The 23142-nt window shown below is 46.8% G+C and overlaps 1 protein-coding gene across 2 annotated transcripts in view; it reads left to right on the top strand.

Moving 5' to 3' along the window:
* The window catches only part of TENT4A (terminal nucleotidyltransferase 4A), a 43850-nt gene extending 23307 nt beyond the window's left edge, over positions 1–20543 (top strand). Inside the window, exons 2-13 of one of the 2 annotated variants that reach the window (XM_010378283.2) lie at positions 1139–1262; positions 2317–2363; positions 3367–3487; positions 6190–6297; positions 7533–7661; positions 10021–10234; positions 11938–12064; positions 13099–13199; positions 13862–14034; positions 14518–14676; positions 16370–16534; positions 18255–18949. In XM_010378283.2, the coding sequence (XP_010376585.2) occupies positions 1139–1262; positions 2317–2363; positions 3367–3487; positions 6190–6297; positions 7533–7661; positions 10021–10234; positions 11938–12064; positions 13099–13199; positions 13862–14034; positions 14518–14676; positions 16370–16534; positions 18255–18446 (1660 nt within the window). In that variant the 3' untranslated portion in view covers positions 18447–18949. Of the gene's footprint in view, positions 1–1138; positions 1263–2316; positions 2364–3366; positions 3488–6189; positions 6298–7532; positions 7662–10020; positions 10235–11937; positions 12065–13098; positions 13200–13861; positions 14035–14517; positions 14677–16369; positions 16535–18251 lie in introns of both variants that reach the window. The other variant, XM_010378282.2, reaches the window with a different exon arrangement.
* The last annotated feature ends 2599 nt before the right edge of the window (positions 20544–23142 follow it).

Genomic DNA, 23142 nt, shown 5'->3' on the forward strand with positions numbered 1-23142 from the left:
CGTGCTTCCACTTTGCCAGCTGTTCGTTGGCCCTGTTTTGTCTTCTGCTGTTTGCCTGATTAGTGAAACTTAGAATGGAAACAGGCGAGTTTGATTTGTTATAATTCCTAGGAGTCATAGAATGGAAGCAGGTGAGTTTGATTTGTTATAATTCCTGGGATTGGATAATTTGCTTTCCCCTCTCTCCATCTTTAATTAATCTCTTAAAGGAAAAGATGACAGCAATTTTCCTGCAGTCATCAGTGTAGGCTTCAGCCTTAACTCATGACATAGGCTGGTGCCACTGACCACAGGGCTGACCTTAGCTCTTGGAGCCCATGGGGTGACAGGACATCAGCACCTTTGAGGTGGCGGCATGAGGCGTCTTCCAGGCCTTGCTCCTAGTGCTTGAAAACACTGCTTTAGTTTTTTGTTAAGAGAGACAGAGGCCCTACTTACTCCTATCCCACATGCATCTGGCTGTTGACCTCCTTGTTGGCCTCTTAAGGAGAGAATATTTGAGTATTGAATTAGATCAGCTTTTCTGCCTCCAGGGACCCTGTTTCTCTCTGCTGAGACTGGCAGATGGAACCTGGATTTAGTGGATGGTCACCAGGTAGCTTGGGCAGACCTGGGCCGCCGGGCCCCTGAGGACTCACATACCTTTTTTCCTGTTCACGTGTTCCTTCCCCACACCTTGGCCCATTCTCAGTCCCTCCCATCCTCCTTAGCTGAAGCACTCAGGGAGGTGCTGATGGGGCCTTGGGACATGCACTGGAGCTGGGTCCCACCCTCAGACCTATGCCTGACTGTGCCACATTCGTTGGAAAGCTGCTTTCACACTTGCTGGATGGAATTCTCTCATTTTTTTCAGTGCAGAGTCACTGAGATTATTTTTTTTTGGATAAGTGTTTAAAGGCCAGTTGTAAATTTATTGATACTTGGAATTGACAAAATTTACTTGTTTAGTGTTGCTAAGTAATACTGTGTAAGTTTGTTGAACACAGAGTTTTCATTTTATACTTTCAGAGGAGAAATGAAACTGAATTTCGTGGCCAGAAATATGTTTGAGTGTCATCCTGATGTAAGAACAGAACAGAACAGAAAGCGTGGTGACGTTTCATTGTAACTCTAGTATGTTTTCTCTTTTGTCCATTAGACTACATGAGGAAATAATTGACTTTTATAACTTCATGTCCCCTTGTCCTGAAGAAGCAGCTATGAGAAGAGAGGTGGTGAAACGGATCGAAACTGTTGTTAAAGACCTTTGGCCGACGGCTGATGTGAGTATGTTCTTTGGGGTTCTGTGCCGCAAGTCATGTGCGAGTGAATTTAAACACTCTGTGGTGATGGGTCGGCTGGATCCACACAGACCTTTTCCCGTTGGCCCGAGGCAGCAGTTCTCCACGTGTGCTTTGAGAAGGCCAGGTCGCCTGGAATGCTAGGAATGCATGGCCCCCGGCCCACCTGCACCTGCTGCCTTGGACACCTGCAGTGGCCGCAGGTCTGTGGGACGCTGGCGCACACTGAAGTGCGAGGACCATCGGCTGAGGGATTTTTTTTTTTTTTTTGGAGCGGGGAGAATGGTGTGATTGTTTCTCTTAAGTTCACCTTAAATTTAGAAATTTCACCCTGTCACCCACCCCTGCTTCCCCACCACCACACATGGTAGCATATAATGTGTTCATTTTTGTAAAACTTGGAAGTGTTCCCTCATCACACACCACTCTTGCGGTGAAGGAACAAGTGTTTTTTGACATGTGGAGAGGGGCCTTCTGGAATGCTTGGTGCAGGCGGTGTGAAGCCTGCCCCTGGCTGGCTCTGCTCAGCAGCATTCCCTGCTGCTGGCTAGGCTCAGTGGACCAGCAGGGCCGGCCGTGCTCTAGCTGTGAGGGGCATGTGTGCTCTTGGTGGGCGGTGGGCAAGGACGACCCAGTTTTCTGCTCCTCTTTAAAAATGATACATATTTTTGGCTTTAAACTTCAGAGCCCTAGGACAAAGCCCTGCCCCAGTGCCTTAGCTGTGGGTTTAAGAAGAGGTTGAAGGGTTCAAAGCTAGCTCTGGAAAGTCCTCAGCTTTGAAGGGTTGTAGGGTGAAGACAAAACTTGTTTCACCTCTTAACTTAATTTTGAGTTTTTAAACGTTCCTTTTTGGGGCACGTCTTTAACTTAAAGGGAATTTTCTGGTTAATTGTTACACAGTCCCCTCTGTCAGTTTCCAAGGTAGTTGTATTTTTTACCCAAGGGTATAGTGAGGGCTTTCTTGTAGGAAGAAGTAATGGTAGTGTGACTGCTTGGTTTGTGGTACACATTTTAAGGCAACCACTCTTTCTTTCAGGTACAGATATTTGGCAGCTTTAGTACAGGTCTCTATCTTCCAACTAGGTGAGTACCAGACTGCATGGCATGGGCTAGTGTCTGTGCTTATTAGGGGCTGGGATGGTGTCTGGGCAATATTAAGGACTACAAATAGATTCTTTGTAATTGAGTCTAAGGGGAGAAAGGCCAGCTGAAGGAAAAGACTGTGGTTACAGAAGGAAATTGGCAGAAAGATTTAATTTAGTGTTATGATGAATTCATTGCTTTGCATTTTTGCCTCACACTTAATTTGTTGGGGTGCAAAAATGCTGGATGCTGGAAATGTGAAGAAGACAGGTGGGAGGACTGTGGGAAGTAAACGCAGTAGAAAACATTCTGCTGATACTTTAGGACATGTGTTTGAAAAATTGATCTTATGTTTCAATGAAAATTCAAGTAAAATTCTCTTTAAATAGTATTTTCTAAGGATTTTTACCTGATAGGAAAATGTCAAACAAGTTTGCATTCTAAAATGTAAACTAGTATTTTCTCATTAAGGATTCTTGATATCCAGATAAATTTCTCGTGCACTGTCTCATTAAAAGTTTACCTTCTATTAACCCACTGCTAGTTAGCATTTGGAGGCTGAAGAGGCTATAATCTCAGGATTTGGGGGTTGATGTTAGCAGGGCCAATGGGTAATTGAACAGGTTCGGGTATCCAGGAATCCGTGAGGTCCACGGGAGTGATCCAGTGTAGGTAGTGCCGGAGTAGGTGCTGGGAGAGCGGGGCCTCAGCCTGGTTTGGGGGCAGGCGTTTTCATCTGAATCCCCTCACATACCTAGTGCTGTTGGGAGAATCATTTAACTTTCTTGCTTTCCATCTTACGGAAGTCTTCCCTTCAGTTCAGCGAGGACTTGCTGTAGTTTATGAACTGCATTTCACTTCCTTAGGGGCCATAGCCTGGTGGGATTGTGTCTTGGCCTTTGGGGGAGATGCGGGCACATGTGCGGTGGTGCTTATCCTCCCCACACGAGTGTGTAGGCTGTGTTAAGGGGAGCAGTGGCTGACGTGCGTTTTCTTCTGTCAGCGACATAGACCTGGTGGTCTTCGGGAAATGGGAGCGTCCTCCTTTACAGCTGCTGGAGCAAGCCCTGCGGAAGCACAACGTGGCTGAGCCGTGTTCCATCAAAGTCCTTGACAAGGCTACGGTGAGTGCCTGGCTTTGGCCCCTCTGACTGGGCAGGAGCCTCGTCACACCCCAGGTGGTTACAGGATACGCCTGCGTCACGAGCTCATGGTATTTTACACAGTTATTGGCTATGGTTTCGAAGATTAATCTGCTTCTGGTATAGACAAGTGTTTTATGTTTCTGTTTTATAGTCATGATCACCAACTGAGAACATGTTTAGTGAGTCTGAACTTTTGGGATTTGTGAGCCCATTAAACTATTCTTAGAATGAAAATATATGATTGTGTCTACTCGTGTTAGGATGAATAGGAAAGGAGAGTCATATCTGAAAGCGGACACTGACATTCAAGTGCTGCCCATTTTGGAGTGTTTGGCTCAATGATTAAACCATGGTTTTTATGATTACCATTTGCTACGTTAAATTCAAGAGGAACAACTTAGCTTTTCCTTTCGTTGTTCCAAAATATATACATATATGAAAAGCCTCTTTGAGGGAAGTGTGAAGATGAGACTGTTCCTGGTGTGTACTTGTTAAAGTTTATGTCAGTTCAAAATTCTAAGTCCCCAGTGACTGTGAGGTACTTGCCTGTCGTATGACAGTTCTTAGCTCACCTGTGCGACTGGCTAGCATTTCATTTTTAAATTTGTGTGTCAACGTATGTGATGTGTGATTCACATCCTCCTAGTGTTTAGCAGAGTGTCAGTTAAGGCGGGAGCTTCTTCCTGCCTGTGCCGTGGTAGGGGAGGGGGCATTCACATGTTTCGCAGGTGATTCATTGTCAGGTGCTTTTGATTGGGGCTGGGGGCAAGTTTTAAAACGTGATATATGCACTGAAAAGTGCACATGTACCAGGTGCACCTCTTGGTGAAAGTTAACAAAGTACATGTGCTCACGTCATTGTCATGTGGACCAGAGAGCGCAGGCAGCACCAGAGGCTCCCTCCAGGCCCAGGTTCCAAAAGGGGCTGTTGGCTCTTCTCATGAGCATGAGACAAGCCCTGGCTGGCCACTTTCTCAAATGCTTACGGGCCTTATTGCACTTAGCATTCCCAGCCACTCTCATCAGCAGACGCTGTTGCTCTTCTCATTTTACAGGTGAGGAAACAGGTGCAGAGAGGTGAGGTAGTTAGCCCAAGGTGGGTTGGTGGCGGTGCGAGGCAGCACCTGCATTTAGCCCAGGCCACTGTTGTCTGCTGCTCCTCTGTGTGTGCCAAGGGGCAGTAGGGAGGTGAATGGGAATCCTGACCGGGCGACCACCTTTGGAGTGGAGAACTAAGGTGCCGTTGTCCTGAGGACGCACAGTAGGTTGAGCAGTTGTTGCAGTAACTGCTTAGTTCCAGTGACCTCATTACTGTCGCATATTGGCTACTAAGTACCTCTTCCTCTGTTGCCTGAAGGCCAGTGTAGACTGTAGGGAGAGCCTGGAGCCTGCCACTGCTCCTTTCCAGGGAAAGTCCTCACCGTGCAGCCGGTCTGTCATGGGCACGAGCGCCCCGGGGCGAGGGCTGAGTTTAAGGTGAAAGCTTGTCTGTTTGGAAGGACAACCCAAAGCTGAATGTTCCAGTGTTACTCCTCACCTCCGGATTTGGGGTTCCTGCGGTGAGTGAGTGTGTGCAAGAGTAGGGCATGAGAGTGCCAGGAGTGATTGTGGGGAGGAGTCCATGAGATGGAAAGGAAGCTGCTTCCTGAACTCTGGGTGTCGGGGATCGCATAGCCATCGAGTGTTGACTTCTTCCAAAGCAGTTTCTGATGAGTTCTTTGGGAAAGTATTTTGTTTCTCTGCCTTCTTAGAATGTACTGGCCCCCAGAGCTTACCCTGTCTGGTGGTTGCAGTGGCGTCCAGGTGACTCTGGACCCACTGGCCTGTCCTCACACGCTGAATCCTTGGTGGTTTGCCCTCAAGTGTAGACATTAAAGCCCAGAATAGGGGTGTACTGAATGCCCTGTCCCTGTGTTGCCTTTCACTGGTGTTTAAACCTTCCATCAGACCTGATGGCTTTGGTTAAAGGAACTCCATTTTTAATGCTTCAAGGCTGAAGGAAACCAAACATTGCCTTTTTTTTTTTTGGAGGAACACAGTTTCACTGGTGGGGTGGGCGGTAGGGCATGAGTATGGCCTGGACAGTTGCTCAGGCAGCTTTTGAGTGCCATTTGGTGACAGTTCTTGTTGGGGAGAGTATTTCTAAAATAGCCCTTTATTTGCTGAATCTTTTAGGCGAAAGTTTTTTTTGGTAAAGTTATCTTAAAGAATGAAAACCCAAAGTAGATAAACAATATCAGTATTGTTTGGAGAAACAATATCAGTATAACGTACAATTTAAAAAATGGCTTTGAAGTTACATTAAATTATTTCAAAAATTCGACCAAATAGAAGTCGGGGGCCAAGCACCTGTCCCCATCCCAGCATATAGGGTGGGCGTGGCAGAGACTAACTCATCGTGTTCCCTGTTGGCTCCCTCCCCTCACTTCTCTTTGATGCTTGGTCACCTCTGGTGCTGATCCAGGGCTGCAGGGGCTGGACAGAACGTGGGCCTTGCTGTGAGGGGCTGGGGCCTGGGAGTTGTCCTGGATTCAGGGACTACTGATGCTGACAGTGTTCTCTGACCCCCTTTCATTGCTAAGAAAAAACACCAAACCTCTATACAGCTTTGGCAGCATTTTGATGCCTGGCTGTGGAGAGTCCTGCATATTAAAGCAGTTTTTAAAATGAAATCTTTACAGGTGCCAATAATAAAGCTCACAGATCAGGAGACTGAAGTGAAAGTTGACATCAGCTTTAACATGGAGACGGGCGTCCGGGCAGCGGAGTTCATCAAGAATTACATGAAGGTACTGTGCTTGGTGACCTAGCGCGGCGAAAGTGCGACTGGAGTGCTTATGCTCAGCGGCATTTCTCCTACAGATGTTTACAGCTGTCAGCTGCACACAGGAGTCTTTCGTAATACAGACTACGCTTACATTATTTCTCCTACAATATTTCCAGAGATACTTTGAAATTACATAGCTGTTTTTAAAATTTGCTTTTCTTGAGTAACCATTTTATAAAGTTGACAATTATTTTAGAGGGCTTTGTTAAAATGTTCTTTCTAGTTATTACAAAGAGACTCTTCTAGCTCAGCGTGCCTCATTCGCAGGTTTTGCTCAAGCATCCAGTGGAAGTTGATAAATCATGAGGTGTCTTAGATATACTCACTTTGGGTGGTCTCTGCCTGAGGATTGGCAGAGAGACTTGGTTGAGCTGACATATTTGGGACTCTGACCATGTTCATGGTCTTAAACGGGTGGTCGTGACCTTCTGTTACAGTAGAGGACGTGCAGTCCTTAGCAGGGGCAGATCCACCCCCGGGTGGTCGTGACTTCCTTCCTGTTACTGTAGAGACTGTGCAGTCCTTAGCAGGGGCAAATCCACCCCCGGGTGGTCGTGACTTCCTTCCTGTTACTGTAGAGACTGTGCAGTCCTTAGCAGGGGCAAATCCTGTTACAGTAAAGGCCATTGCAGTCCTTAGCAGGGGCACATCCACCCCTGCAATCTGGTCCCGTCTCGTTCCATTTTCAAGGGCCTTGCCCTTCAGGTTCCCCCTTCCCCCTTGTCATCTGGTCTGAAGGAGCATGTCTGCCCCTAGAACAACACGGACAGCAGCAGCCAGGCTTTCCCTCCCTCCTGTCATCTCCTGCCGCTCTGCCTTCCTTGCCACCCTCACTCTGCTCTCCTGTTCCGGAGACCCCCACTGTCCTTACGGCCTGCGTAGCAAGCACATAAATACTCCAGCGAATGCGCTGGTCTCTCCTTGAGTTCTTTTGCACCTGTGGACTCTTCATGGTGGGGGTGCACCCCTGCTGAGTCATAACCGAGGGAGAGCTCCACAGTCTCAATTTTCACAAGCCCCTCAGGAAATTAATTCTTAGCGTCTCCCAACCAAAGTTTGAGACTTACTGACTGAGAGTCTTCAGATGGGCAGGAGGATGGAGGAAACTTTCCTTTCTGTCTTGTGTAATTTGCTATGTGAAATCTCTTTGAAAGTATGGTAATTACTTAGTAAATCTTTTTCTTTTGGAATTTACAGAAATATTCGTTGCTGCCTTACTTGATTTTAGTATTGAAACAGTTCCTTCTGCAGAGGGACCTGAATGAAGTTTTTACAGGTGGAATTAGCTCATACAGCCTAATTTTAATGGCCATTAGCTTTCTACAGGTACGTATGCTTTCTTGAGACATGTGTAAGAGTAGACTCTTCCAACCAGTTGTCTTGTGGGTTCCCGGAGCCTTTGCTCTCCTTTTACTATATTGTTTCATTTTGTTAGAGGCTGATTTCTGATTCTTATATTAAAACTCTCTTGATCAATGCACCCTTCTGGAGGCTCCTTTGTAGCTCATTTTGTACTGGGTATAACTGTTAGTGCGGGGGTGCCCATCTGCTTCTGTGAGTCCAGTGCACATCAGTGCAAGCTCAAGGAGTTCTCTGTATTCAGAAATGTCCATTTCATGGTAAACAATAAACATTTCTTGATGCTTGCCTGTGATTTATATTGAAAAAAAATTGTCTCAGAATACAGTTTGGTACCATATATGAGAAAAGGATTTACAAGAGAGCTTTCTCAATTGATGAAACCTCATTATTTTGTCTGAAATTATATGTGGTCCTTATTTTGTTGAGTAACATGGAAAATCTATCAATAGAAAACAGATGTGTTTTAAAAAGTATCGTTAAGTGCTGTGATGTATTGATAAACTGTTCTTACACTTTTTAAACATTTAAAATCATCTCTAATTGAAACAGTATTCTGTTTATATTTTCTTGAGTGAAGAATTCTGTTCTTTACAAAATCTTGCCTATATAATTTAGCTGTACAACTGTATTTGTCCATGTTTACCATTAATGTTGTATTTGTGATTGTGCTGAGCGAGCCGTTTCTGTTCATGATTTGGTAATGTTCTCACTGTCATGAATGCTATGATAGTAGAACCACTGGGTAACCACCTGTGATGATCGCAGCTTCCTTGGTCTGTCTCTGCAGAGATGCTTTAAGAGTAGTGAAAATGGAATTCCATGTCTGTTTTCTTACAGTTCAAGTCACACTGTCCTGTTTTCACTTTCCCCTCTGAGATGTGGCCCTTAGTGTATAGCCTTTCTTCCATAGTCTTTGGACATTATTTTGAACTAAACATGGGCCTCTTTTCTTTACTAATATACTCCTGACTTGCAGTATTTTCATGGCCTTGTAGTAACAACAGCTACTTAATACTTTGATCATGCATGTGCCATATGTGCCTGGGCCCAGGGCCTCCTGCCACCCCCTCAGGGGGTCCTTTCAGTGATCCTGTGACCCCACAGGAGGCCACCATAGCATGAGTGGGATTCCTGTGTTCACTGCCACATCCCTGTGCCTTGTCCAGTGCCCAGAGCTTGTCCTGCCTCAGTGGTGTGACTGTGGCAACATCTGAGTTTCTTGACTGAGTGAGGGGAGGAGGCCCACCCTGCCACTGGCCAGGCTCTTGGATATGTGATTTTGGCTAAAAGACAAGGCATAAGGAAGGGAATAAAGGTGAGGCCAGAATTGGAATCCTCCTCTTGTGTGGTAGAAATATGCAGAGAACTCCGGGGTTCTTCTGAACCTTAAAAACATTTGTATGCTTTCGAGCTGCAGCTCCTCCTGGCACTCTGTGTTATAAATAGTTTCAAGCACCGTGCTTCTCTGAGGGATTTCTCTTATGTGCCCTTGTCCATCTCTTTCTAGTTGGCACTGTCCGATAGAATTCTCTGTGATGGTGACGACCACTTCTGCATGGTCCGGCAAGGGGCTTGGTGCCACATGTGGCTACTGAGTATTGCAGTGTGGCCTGTGAGAGCAACAAGCTGGATTTTTAATTAATTTGTTTTAGTTCATTTGAATAGACATGTGGGCAATGCAGGTCTGGACAGCTGAGAATTATGACCCTCAGGAGGTGTGGTGGACAGTGGTTTAGTTCAGAACAAGCCCAGTGCCTGCTTTTGAAGACGATATGGCACTGAACTGAGAGTGGTGCTCATCTGTGTGCAAGCAGGATAGAAGCTTGCTATAAATATTATGATGTAATACTGATGACCTATACTTAGCTGAAATCAGTCATTTCACTTTCTGGTTTTATGTGATACCACCATACTGTTCAGTCTAACACTGACCCCTGTTGGTTGTACTTGAGCATCAGGAAATTAGGACGATGAGAATCTGAAATTACATCTACCATCCAGGCAACTAAGTTATGCAGAATATAGTCAACTTATTTGCCAATATTTGGTTAATCACTTATCTGTGTTTGCAGGAAGTTTGCTGTATGGATTAACAATTCCAAAAATTAAACGACAAAATTCAGATTAGTACATTTGTATTCCTTTTGAACACTCCTCATTGAAGAGGCTGCTGTTCAGGCTTCCTCGTGGTGCTGGTGAGTGAGCAGGTGCCTCTCACTGGTATTGCCTTGAAGAGGCTGCTAGACGGCAGACTTCGTTGCATCCTGTTTTCTTTAGAACATGCCCTGAATCCATACAAATTGTGGGTGCATTGCTTTTACAGTTGCATCCAAGAATTGATGCCCGGAGAGCTGATGAAAACCTTGGAATGCTTCTTGTAGAATTTTTTGAACTCTATGGGAGAAATTTTAATTACTTGAAAACCGGTATTAGAATCAAAGAAGGAGGTGCCTATATCGCCAAAGAGGAGATCATGAAAGCCATGACCAGCGGGTACAGACCGTCGATGCTGTGCATTGAGGACCCCCTGCTGCCGGGTAAGGGCTCCCCGACCTCCACTGCTGGGAGCTAGGCCAGCCTCGGGGGGTGGGGGGGAGGTGCGGGGACTATGTTGGGGCTCTGAGAGCCTCGGGCAATTCATTTGCTCTTGATACAGATTTCTCTTTTTTTTTTTTTTTTGAGACAGAATCTCGTTCTGTCACCCAGGTTGGAGTGCAGTGGCGTGATCTTGGCTTACTGCAAGCTCCGCCGCCCGGGTTCACGCCATTCTCTTGCCTCAGCCTCCTCAGTAGCTGGGACTACAGGCGCCCGCCACCACGCCCGGCTAAGTTTTTGTATTTTTAGTAGAGGTGGGGTTTCACAGTGTTAGCCAGGATGGTCTCGATCTCCTGACCTTGTGATCCACCTGCCTCGGCCTCCCAGAGTGCTGGGATTACAGGCGTGAGCCACCATGCCTGGCCGCAGGTTTGTCTTACACTAACCAGTTAATAATGACACTTTGAGAAATCCTTATTTAATGCTTCTAATTAACTTTTGTCTTTCCAACTGTTTACATTCTATAATAAAGCAGAATTAAGGAAAATTTTTTTTTCTGATTACAGAAGTATTACATATTCAGCCTAAATCATTTGTTTCCCAGAAGTATGTAATATAGAAAAACAATAGATGCCATAATCCCCTTTTATTTGGACATGTATTTCTCCACTTTTTTTCCTATATGGATATTAATGTTTATTATTGTTATCTTGTTGAACACATCCCACAACGCAAACCTGTTAGTCACTTGGCTTTTGACTTTATTTCCTAAAGATCATCTCAGGGAAAACACATTGGCTGATGTGTTTTGTTGTTGCTTATAGATGGCGTGATTTATGCAGGCTCTTGAGTGGTTTTTTTGGTAACACGGTGTGGCAGTGTATCATCCATCTTTTTGTCTGTTGAATCAGTCACATTGGAGACATTGCCATTGTCTTCAAGTGTCTATGAAATGTACTCAAAAAAACAAAGACCCACATAATCATTGAGATGTAATATAAACCTAGAAAAGATAAAATTCCAGTACTTAGAATATATGTCCTTTAAAAAAAACCTACACTTAACCTGATTGTGAAGAATGAGTCGTATGTAGATTAAAATTCAAAACAGTGCTTTTCTGATGAAAAGTAAGCTCCTCTTGACTGACTTCCTTGGTGACTTCTGTGACAGATTCCTTTGATTTGCTGTCCCAGTTTTCCACACATGAGAATTCACATTCCATTCTAAAGGATTCACTTCCTGCAGGTTCCGTTAGTGTTGACTGAGTTGGGGTGCACTTGGGGCTAGCTGCCCTTCTGCCTGCCCTGTGAGGCCTCCTGATTGTCAGATCGGCGATCACACTGGGTCAGTGCTGCTGGTCTGCACAGTGGTATAGCCTTTGGCTTCCTTGTGTGTCTGCCACCTGGAGAGTGGGCTTTTTGTGAGCTGTCGCTCCATCTGTGAATGGCAGCTGCCTTCATGAGGTGGGCCCTGAGCACGTGGGCACTGATGATGCAGACCAGGCCCCTCGGCACTCACAGACCGTGCCCTGTGCATGGTGATTGACAGGGCCTTTGCTAGTGCTGACTGCCATGCGTGCCCATTGTGTTCGCCTGTCTGGGCCTTGCTGGTGAGGGCCTGCTTCAGAGTCACTCGTATGACAAGATCTGAAATGTGGACGATGGTGTGCATGTGGGGAGAGTCTGACATAGCCTTTTTGCTGCAGGGAATGATGTTGGCCGGAGCTCCTATGGCGCCATGCAGGTGAAGCAGGTCTTCGACTATGCCTACATAGTGCTCAGCCATGCCGTGTCGCCGCTGGCCAGGTCCTATCCAAACAGAGACGCCGAAAGGTAATGGGTTGCGTGTCTGTGTCTGGGCTCAGCATGCCTGTGGGATGGTAGTTACCCGTTTCCTGTGTCATTTACCTCCATGAAATTTATGAAGGGATGTTCTGTCGTATTTTGGTAGAATTTGGATATGTTGGTGAAGGAAGGCCTTCTAGGAATGTGGGATGGCTGTGTGGGATTCATCCATGATTGAGAGTTGAAAATTTCTTTCTTGGAGATTTGACATTTTCTTCAGGGTCTTTTGTTTTGGGGAGGTGAGTTCTAGCTTTCAAAACTTTGGAACATGATGCTTTTTCTCCAGCCTTGAAAGCATAAACATTCACTTTCTAAGTGAATGTATCTGATCACCCAGTCCCTACCATCTTCTCTTAGGTACACTCGTCCCTTGTTCTACATTTTGGGCCATTTTTACAGTCCCAAAATGTAGTCAGAGGTATTTACTTCTGACCCAGATGATGCTGTGGTGGTGGTAGTGGTGGGACTGGAGGGGGTGGGAGATGAGATAGGAATGGGAAGGAAGAGTAACGTGGTCGTCAAGAGTGGAATTTGAAACAGTTTGATAGATCTGTTCCATGGTGGATGATGGAATAAACAGGTTTCGAGGCCTGGCTCGGTAGCTGCTGCAGGCGCTGGTGGTGCTGGAGCTCTGTGTGTTCCTGAGCCGCTGTCTGCTTGGTGTTTTCAGGCGGAGCTCTGGGCCACGTGTAGGGCACTCATCTCGGTACCATCTCCATTCTCGCCTGTGCAGTGGGAAGTGAAATGTCAGCACTGTATGACCATTGAGGGTGGGAAGGCCACGCTCCCCACTTGGAGCTGCATTTCACAGTGGTCTTCTGTAGGTAGATGTACTGCGGTCCAGGGTATGCTGGAGCTGAATCATTAGAAGTCATATATAATTGTAAATGTATTTTAGCTCCCTTCCTACTGTCCTTCACCTAGCGAGATGATCTGTTAGGGGTATAAGGTAGCTGCTCGAGAGGGGTTCTAACTCCCTGATACCTGTTGTACTCTTGATCTCCAACAATGTCCCTTTGCAGTACTTTAGGAAGAATCATCAAAGTAACTCAGGAGGTAATTGACTACCGGAGGTGGATCAAAGAGAAGTGGGGCGGCAAAGCCCACCCGTCGCCAGGGATGGGTGAGAGATTAATTCATTTGTGTTCATCCTAACCACTGGCTGGCGTGTTCATGCAGAAGTGTCTCTATTCCTTTGTGGTAAATTAGTCAAATTAAGAAAATAGCTAGTTTTTCTGATGAGTAGTAATTAAAAACACAATAAGATCTAGAGCAGCACTGTCCAGTAGAAACAATCTAATGCATGCCACACATAGAATTTCAGAGTTTCTAGGGCCGTGTCAAATGTGAAAAGAAACAGGTGAAATAATTTTGGTAGATTTTATTCAACTCAAGTCAAAATATTAACATATCAACATAAAAATGATTGAGATATTTTATAGCCATTTTTTGTACTAAGTCTTTGAAATCCAGTGTGTATTTATTTGTACTTATGGTACATCCTTATATGGGTGCCAAATTTTCATAAAAAATACTTGATCTATAGTTAGATTTTAGAAAGTTCACATTTGAAGATGATTTGCATACCCAAGTTGTTACAAGCATGTTTAATGTTTTCCAATAACTAATTGACTATAATTTTTAAAATTAAGCAAAACCTAGTGTTGGGTTTGTCAGTCTCATTAGCAGTGTTCCCGGCTCAGCAGAACCCATGACTGATACTGCCGGGGCGGCTCCACGCCACAGTTCTCAGGAGTTATTAACCAAGGCTTTTTCCCTCCACAGACAACAGGATCAAGATCAAAGAGCGAATAGCCACATGCAATGGGGAGCAGACGCAGAACCGAGAGCCCGAGTCTCCCTACGGCCAGCGCTTGACTTTGTCGCTGTCCAGCCCCCAGCTCCTGTCTTCAGGCTCCTCAGCCTCTTCTGTGTCTTCACTTTCTGGGAGTGACGTTGTGAGTGCCCTCCCCTCCTCCATGTGTCTGTTGGACAGTTTGTGTCTCTGGTAAATGTCCATAGCTGTGAGCTTAAAATCTCCCCCTTAGTTTTGCTCAGGTTTTGTTTCCTTTTATGTGTGTGGAGTGGGCGGGGGGCAGCCCCGTGATGTTGGCACCCAGCTTCCTTTCCCCCACTGTGAACCTTCTGAACCTGTCTGGCTCATGTGGCTGTCGAGGGCAGTAATCCTCTTCACAGATTTAAAAAAAAAAAAAAAATCCAAGTATCTCTTCTGTATTTCCTTTAACATTCTTTTTCAGTTTTGATGAAATTACTTGAAGGAAGCCTGGGTAGATTTGGGCTGCCCGTTCAGAAGTTAGACTTAATTCGAATAACCTTTCATAGCCAGCCTGGAGGCAGGCGTTTCTTTTCATAGCTTTAAGGAAGTAGTAGTGCACCTTTGTGGTACAGCTGTCCTTGTTATTTTTTGTACCGGGTTCAAGGATTCAGACACACCGCCCTGTACAACGCCTAGTGTTTACCAGTTCAGTCTGCAAGCGCCAGCTCCTCTCATGGCCGGCTTACCCACCGCCTTGCCAATGCCCAGTGGCAAACCTCAGCCCACCACTTCCAGAACACTGATCATGACAACCAACAATCAGGTACGTGGCCCTCTGGTGCCCTTCCCGGTGGTGGCCCCTGGGAAGGACATCCAAGCTGTGATATGCACTAGAGATTCATGGTCCTTTGAATTTGAAGAGTAACTTTCTGAGTCTTTGGCCATTGCTGTCTTGTTCTAGGAAATGCTCTCTTTTTTGTGGTGTTGAGGTCCACCACGTATAGTTTCAGCAGCGAGGAGACTGTGGCTCTTGAGTGCTGCCGTGGCTTTTCACGGGGGCCAGGTCGACTGCCTTCCTGTAAGTTTCCTCACTGCCCCAGCATGAGACTGCTGTCAAGGGTCATCTTGAGAGAGCCACTCAGTCGCGACCCACTTAGCCGGGCACCAGGCAGCACCAGACACGTGTCCCTGCTTCCTCTCAGAATCTCAATGTTGAGACTTTTTAAAAGTTTTAATGTGAACTTATTGGACTTTTTTCATGTTTTACATTAGACATACTTTCTAAGGCTTTTTCTGTTAGAATATACTGTCTGCTTCTAAAATTTAGATAAAATTAGAAATCTAAAGGAGAATTTTATAAATACTAAATTTTGTATCTACTTCCGATTATACATCACTGGAATATGTGTGGGTATAAAACCCAACATGTTAATTGACTTAAAACCATTTTCTGAAATGTGGCGTGTAATTTGAGCATAAAACTATGTAGGTACATGCAAAAGTATTTTGACTCATTTCTTGGAGTTTTGCACTCTGCTCTGGGGAAGACATGCTCACAGGATCCACCCTGATTCTGGCAGAGCTTCTGGAATGCTGGCTCTGTAATGACCCACAGAGTTGATGAGCAGAGCCATGGCCCAGCCAGACACCATAACGTGTCTAATTACTGCATAAATGTAAAATTCTGAGGCAATTATTTACACTCTTAAAATGAATTATACCACAGATAAACTTGGTTGCCTTTTTATGGTCATCAGACTGGCCCTGACGTCCTGGGCCGTGTGTCACAAAGGTGTTTGTTTTAACCACCCACAAGCCTTGGGGCCCTTGAGAGCCCAGTGCGGCTGCTGAGCTCCAGAGCCACGTTCTGCAGCTGCTTGTGTGGTTCGAGCGTGAAGTCTAGGGACGCTGAGGGTTTCTAGGTTCTTATCTAAGAAGACTCTTGGCCACAGTCGATCTCCAGAGGCGGTTGGGGTAAATGCATGGGATGCCAAGATGCAACGAGGTCAGTGTTGCAAGTCTGAGAAAAGGGGTTCTTGTTAGTGTGCTTCTGCTGCTGACAGTAATGGGCGATGCTGACACAGAAGCAGCCCGGGACCTGGACAGCAGGCAAGGATGGAACTGCCGGCCGTCCCACGGCCCCTCAGGCCACCAGTCAGGCCAGCCTCGGTCTGTGACCCCGAGTTCAGTGTGTGAGTCGCAGATTCACCACGGGGGTGACAGTTGTTATTCTGATGATGCTAATGTTTTGAATCGTTTGATCTTCAATGAGTTTTAAACTTTATGACTTGGATTACTGGCCATACTTTATATTCCAGTTGCTGTTTCAGAATATGAGGTATTTCTAATTCAAAGCACAATATTGTTAGGTTATAGTAAAACAAACTGCTTTATGGAGCCCACATGCAACTGTGCCATTTATGAGCTGCCCTTTGGCGATGCTGAGCTTTAGAATCCGAATGGTTTTCCTGTGACTGATTTGGTACCCATGGCTGTCTCTGTCGTTTTCTTCCTAGACCAGGTTTACTATACCTCCACCGACCCTAGGGGTTGCTCCTGTTCCTTGCAGACAAGCTGGTGTAGAAGGAACTGCATCTTTGAAAGCCGTCCACCACATGTCTTCCCCGGCCATTCCCTCAGCGTCCCCCAACCCGCTCTCGAGCCCTCATCTGTATCATAAGGTATAGCTCTTTCCTGGTGCGTTCACCTATTCAAGCTGCCATGTGAGAGGTGGCACTGAATGTTTTCTCCTCCAAAGAGAATTCCAGAGAGATCATTTGAAAACGGAATTTGCTTTCTTGTCATTCAGCCTCATGGTTGCTTGTCTTTCCAAACAAAACTTTAAAGAGTTAAACTATTTTAAGATGTAATATATAGTTTAATTGGTTGCCACAAACATCTCTTAATTCTTCTGTTGAACTGATTAGCATAAAACTAAAAGTTGAAACAAGGCTCAAAATGAAGACTTCTCTTTTCCCATTTATATAATTCATTTGTATGCTACATACCTTGGTTTCCAAGAAGCAAATGATAAAACCAAGAGCAGATCTTGCCATGATGTCCCATGTGTGCTGCTATCATTCCCACGTTGCCTGATCCTCACCTGGGGTGGGAGCAAGCGTCAGGGTGGGCAGAGCTGTGTGCTGGGCCTCAGCAGGGCCCTGGCATGCCTGCCCCTGTGGCTCCTCACAAGTCCAGCTGTGTGCATGGAAAAAACAGGTCACGTTAAGTTCCTATATTCTCCAAGTACCTGAATGATTGGGAGAACCATGACGAGGATCTTCCAGGTCAGCCTCTATCATGCGTGATGTTCCCTTGGGCTGTGCGGATGCTCGGTGCTTTCATCGGTGTCCACACCTCTTACTCTACTCCATTCCTCCTTTGCTTGTCTAATCCTATTTTGCCAATAAGTTTTATTCTTGAGGCTTGGCGTCTTTGGCCCTGTGTTGTATAATGATTGTTTTTAGGAGTTAAGTCATAGAACATTTCCTCTTGGATTTATGCATCCCCGATAGACATATTCAGGGTGAAAGAACAACTTCGCACAACAGCTCCTTCATTGCATTTTGGCTTTGCTTTCCCAGCCTCCTCCTGCTGTTTGTCTTGCTCTGAGACTTTCCTGAAGCCGGCGTGTGTTTCCTCTCAGTCTGCTTGGCCGGGACTTTGCAGTGCAGGGAATGTGCTTTGGGTGCAGGCCAAGCACAGGCTGCTGCATGCCGGGATCGACAGGCTGCTGAGGGCGAGAGCACCAGGCCCTGGCACATGTGACTCGCTTGTTTCTAGAAGGTCACAGTTGGGGGAAGAACATGACCGGGACCTTCTTATTTCTTTTTTTTTGGAGACAGAATCTCACTCCGTCCCCCAGGCTGGAGTGCAGTGGTGTGATCTCAGCTTACTGCAACCTCCGCCTCCCGGGTTCAAGTAATTCTTGGGCCTCAGCCTCTCAAGTAGCTGGAATTATAGGTGTGCGCCGCTACACCCAGCCAATTTTTGTATTTTTAGTAGAGACGGGGTTTCACCGTGTTGGTCAGGTCTCGAGCTCCTGACCTCAAGTGACCTGCCTACTTCGGCCTCCCAAAGTGCTGGAATTACAGGCGCAAGCCACTGGCACCCGGCCAGGGACCTTCTTATTTCTATGGATAAGTAGAACAAGTTAGAAGTGAGGGTCTGCTGAATTTGTGTGGTTTGATCCTGGTACATGGTTCTTGCCTTCAGTCAGTCACGGAATGGGAAGAATACTTTTCTCTCAAATGGAAGAGTTGGAAAGTCCCAGAGGGCAGGTGTCCATCTCTCCTCCCTACGTAACATCACGTCGGTGCTTAGTGTGGTCACTGCCGGAGGACGTGGGCATTGTGCCTGTTGTCTGGCTCCAACACTGCTGTCTCTCTCTTTCTCCAGCAGCACAACGGCATGAAACTGTCCATGAAGGGCTCTCATGGCCACACCCAAGGCGGCGGCTACAGCTCTGTGGGTAGCGGAGGTGTGCGGCCCCCTGTGGGCAACAGGGGACACCACCAGTATAACCGCACCGGATGGAGGAGGAAAAAACACACACACACGCGGGACAGTCTGCCCGTGAGCCTCAGCAGATAATGGCTCCTGGCTGCGTCGGCCTCCCCCACCCCTCCGCAGACTGCCCTGCGGCCTCGGCCACCGGCAGGGGAACCGAGACCAGCACCCCGCACGTCAGCCGGGCTCACAGCACGCCCGCCGCTGATCACTCTGCATGTTTCTTTGTGTGGTGGTCGCGTCCATCTTCAAGAACAGCTCGTTGTGCTCATCTGTGAAGCCTTATTAAACGTGGACGTTGTTTTCTGCCTTCCCAGGATTCTTCCTTCAGTGCTGAGGCAGGTCAGGCTCAGGAACTGCAGGGACGTGAACATGCGCTTGCGGTTTGCGGTGGCCGTCTGTTCCTTCGCGGTTTGCTGTTTTCATTTCCTGTTTGTCAGAGCAGCAGAGGAGATCAAACCCCGTGCGTGTGTCTTTCCTCCATGGATAGGCTTGGGAGGTCATTGTTTTACTGCCCTCACATTTTGTTTGAAATTTCAGAACTGTTTTTCTATGTAAATATTGAAAACTTATGATTTGTGCAATAACTCAGATATTTTTTATTTAATTTCCTATTTTCACATAAGTTATATTTAAGGGAGGAGGGAATTTTTTTTAAACAAGCTTAGGTCCTTTCCCGAGCTGCATTTTCTAAGTTGGGTCATCGTGTCGGCTGGTTGTCTGACGAGCATCGTTACAAACACCGTGATGAGGGGTTTGGGGTTTTATTTTGATGTCTTTTCTTTTGGTCGGAGTGAGTGAAGGAGCCAGGTCGCCCTGACGGTTTTCCAAAGGGCTCGGCTCCAGAGCCACCTGACGAACTGCTCGTGGCCCCTGCTGTGGGGCCCCAGGCCGTTGTCTTGTTCTGACCACAGAGTTTTAATGTTTTGGTTTTCAGTTCTTTTAAACTGGACAACAAATCCAGCATTTCAAGTGCCAGAAGTATAACTTTCTAAGGAGAGAAGGGTTGTCACATTATAAAATCTTTAGGAAAATGTGAACTGGAAAACGCTTCAGTCAGTTTTAGTGACATAGCCTGTGATGATGGGTCTGGTGACTATTATTGCGGACCGTGGTACCCAGTTTTAGGAATGTGGAGAAAGGAATTCTGTTGATTCCATTGAGGAATCTGTAGCGTATGCATTCGTTCTGTTAAGAGCAAATCTAGGAGAAGTGCTTCAGCTGCCCAGTGCGCCGTGGGGAGTGTTTTAATGGATCATGTCGCAGGAGAGCACAGCCCAGCGTTGGGGCCGGGACCGCTGGCGCCCGACGTTGGAAGCATACAGGTATACTATGCAAGTGTATTCTGCCACAACAACCACTGTCTTTGTTACCTTTTTTTGAACAACAATATATCCATCCTGCCTAACCCTGAGTTTTTGGAGCACCACAGTTGTCCTGGGAGTTGGTTGCATCTTGTAGGCCATCTGACTTCCTGTTGTTAAAACAGGGGTCTGGTCTTGCTAAACACTACAGGTAGGTTGGTCTTTGAAGTCCACTAGTGGAGAATGTCGAGACAAGATACTTATTACCATGACATCTGATGGATGTGCAGCAGTGGGGAGTTCTAGATTGATCTCTGAATGTGATGGACGCCCAGCAAGGACAAGCTTTAAAATGTCTGCGGTCTGCCCTTTTGAAGCAGGACTGGCTCACTTTGTCATTGGGAGCTGTCAGCTGCGACTGCAGGTTCTCTAGGAGGCATTCCATAATAGAGTAGCACACTGTGTCTGCAGTTCTCGATGACCGAAAGTTATCAAAAATATTTAAAATATTTAAATCGTGAACCTATTGATAAAGAATATTTATAAAAACTGATCTGTAGGCCTGTACTAATCTCTATGCATTAGCAATATTGACTGTAAACCCACATTAAGGAAACCACTACGGGGCCGGCAGTGAGTGTCCCGTGGGGTGTGCATTTTAAAGCTCGATTCATAGACACAGGTACCATGTTCCATTTCCGTCATGGTGAAGCAGATGAATTGGCCTGGCTACCACTGTGGTCGCGTGCTACAGGTTTGACAAAAGATACCATGTTTCGATTTTTTTGTGTGTGGACAACAATATGGAAGCTAAAATTGACATATTTTTATGTAAAGTTTTTCTATTCTTTGATTTTTAATAAACTTTGGAAACCAGTTTTGTGTTTGTTTTCAAGTGTATGCTTTAAAGGGTAAGAGTGGCTTCCACATTTTCAGTTTTGAATTTCTAAATTAGGGCAATACTTTAAACAGTTATTCTAAATAAGATTCAAAAGAAGGCAGATGATCCCAGTCCTATAAAGCAAGTTGCGGCAGGGAGATTATGTTGTCACTGGTCCGTGAAAGTAGGAGGAGATAAAAATAAAAAAAATTAGCCGGGCGTAGTGGCTCACATCTGTAATCCCAGCTACTCGGGAGAGTGAGGCATGAGAATTGCTTGAACCCGGGAGGCAGAGGTTGCAGTCAATCGAGACTGTGCTCCTGCACTCCAGCCTGGGCGACAGAGTGAGACCCTGTCTAAAAAACAAAGTGAGTGGAGGTTCTAGGCTTTGCACAAGGCCTATATAACAGTAACAGAAACGTGTTCTCTGTGCTCACATTCTGATGCTAACAGGAATTCAGTAAAACTGTATAAATGGTTCTTATATGCAGTTTCTGGCAAGCTGCTATGTGATATTATGTACTTACACTGCCCAGGGGCAACATTTTACTTTCTTCATTTCTGTTAGGTCAACATTGCATCACTTGCAAACAAGACATTACAAACCAAACCATCATAATGTAGCTTAAAATGTAACGGACATTTGGGATTTATTTGAGAACTGTCGTTTGGATTTATTTGAGACGGAGTCTCGGAGTCTCACTCTGTTGCCCAGACTGGAGTACAGTGGTACGATCTCGGCTCACTGCAGGCTCTGCCTTCCAGGTTCAAATGATTCTTCTGCCTCAGCCTGCCGAGTAGCTGGGATTAGAGGCACCCACCACCATGCCCGGCTGATTTTTGTATTTTTAGTAGAGATGGAGTTTCACCATGTCGGCCAGGCTGGTCTTAAACTCCTGACCTCAGGTGATCTGCCCACCTCGGCCTCCCAAAGTGCTGGGATTACAGGTGTGAGCCACCGTGCCCTGCCGACATTTGGAATTTATAAAGAAAGGTACAAGAATTCTTCTAGGCCAGTAAGTGACAGAACTGCATGTCCCAGCCTGTGCAGCCCCTTGAGTGCATGTTCTAGAACCATCAACTCTAGAGTTCTTCCGGTTGTCAAGGTGGGTGTTGTGGGTAAAACACATTCCTTCCACCTGGAGAACAGAGTAGCCCTGTCCTCTTGGCACCTGGTTCCTGAGAGGGTGCAGAAGCTGCTGACAGCACTGCCTAGTGGTGCTGTGGGGAAGATGGCAGGCAGCTGGCTGGGACTTGAAAGCCTTTCCAGGGGGCGGAGCCCTGTGTAGGTTCTGCGTGAGCTGCCGTGGCCAGGGTGGGGCTGGCAGGAGCTGAGCTGGGCCTCCGAGGGAGCTGGAGGGCTTATAGCCAGGGGCGTCTGGAGGAGGAGCCCACGACAGTGCTGAGGTACAGGGCACTGGAGTGGGGAGATGTGGCTGAGTTAGCCTCTGTGTTGGAGGCGGGACTGGTGGGTGTTGTGGGGAGGCACTCTCGGCCTGCCCCGGGTTTGCCCGTGGGTGGTGATGCTGCCTACTGAGCCACTGGTGCCTGCAGGAGAGCTGTCTTGAGGAGGCTTCCAGGAACAGCCACTGGAGCAGCCACGGGAGCCTGAGGCCCCACAGAGGCATCTGAGGTGTCAAATTTGGGTCCCGCTCTCCTTGGAAGCTGGGAGTACTGGAAGGTAAGGGCTTTCTGGGGGCAGCGTGAACCTGTCCAGCCCACTGCGTGAACATCAGTAAGCCCACCATGTCATCTCGGGACCCCATGCGCTGGATTTCGTGGTAACAGGTAACCCCCTCATGACCAGCTTTTGTACATTCCTTTTGATTTGTCTGGGGTCTCGAGTGCCACCTCTTTACCCTGTGAGATACTCAGAGATCTCTGTAAATGCTGTGCCCAGTGTGCCTCGGCCTGGGCATGAACCGTACGCAGGGGAGGTGGCGACATTTGTAATCCAGACATGGTTTCATTGTGACTGGGTCACCTGTGATGCCCTAAGCCTTGAGAACTTGTCAGGGGTGTGTCATTATCCTCTTGCTGTCTAACTTGTGAGGTTCTTGCCAATCCTTAGGTGACTCTGACTACCTTTGGTCCAAGGTAATTGCCTAGAATGGACAGTGGCTCCTGTTAAACACACACACATCCCAGACACCATGCCGGGGGCTACGCCTGTTGTTTAAGAATGGCCCCAAAATACGTTGCCTGCATTGTGTCTCCAGGGCCTGTGTGGGAGGGGTAGCTTGGGAGGGTGGGGTCCTGCCAGCCCTGGGTTGCAAGGGTAAACTGCCTGGTGTCATTCATGGTGAGTCTTACTTACCCCATGACTTGATCCTAGAGAAGGACCAGCTAAGGACTTCAGAGGTCTTGGAGTGAGTTCCAGGCAAAGGCAAGAAACCAAGGATTTTCATGGGATTCTTAGGTAAAGGAAGGGGGTGTGGACCAGTCGCACTGGGAGGTCGAGTCCCTGTCTCCTAGGAAGCCACGTGGCTGTGGGGTGAGCTTGCCCAGGGTTCCTTCCTGCCAGTGTGGATATGGCGCCCTCTGACCAGGCCTCTTGAGATGGGACGCTTGGAGCTCGGCCAATACTCAGGTTGTC

This window comes from Rhinopithecus roxellana, chromosome 3 (assembly GCF_007565055.1).
Source record: "Rhinopithecus roxellana isolate Shanxi Qingling chromosome 3, ASM756505v1, whole genome shotgun sequence".
Lineage (NCBI taxonomy): Eukaryota > Metazoa > Chordata > Mammalia > Primates > Cercopithecidae > Rhinopithecus > Rhinopithecus roxellana.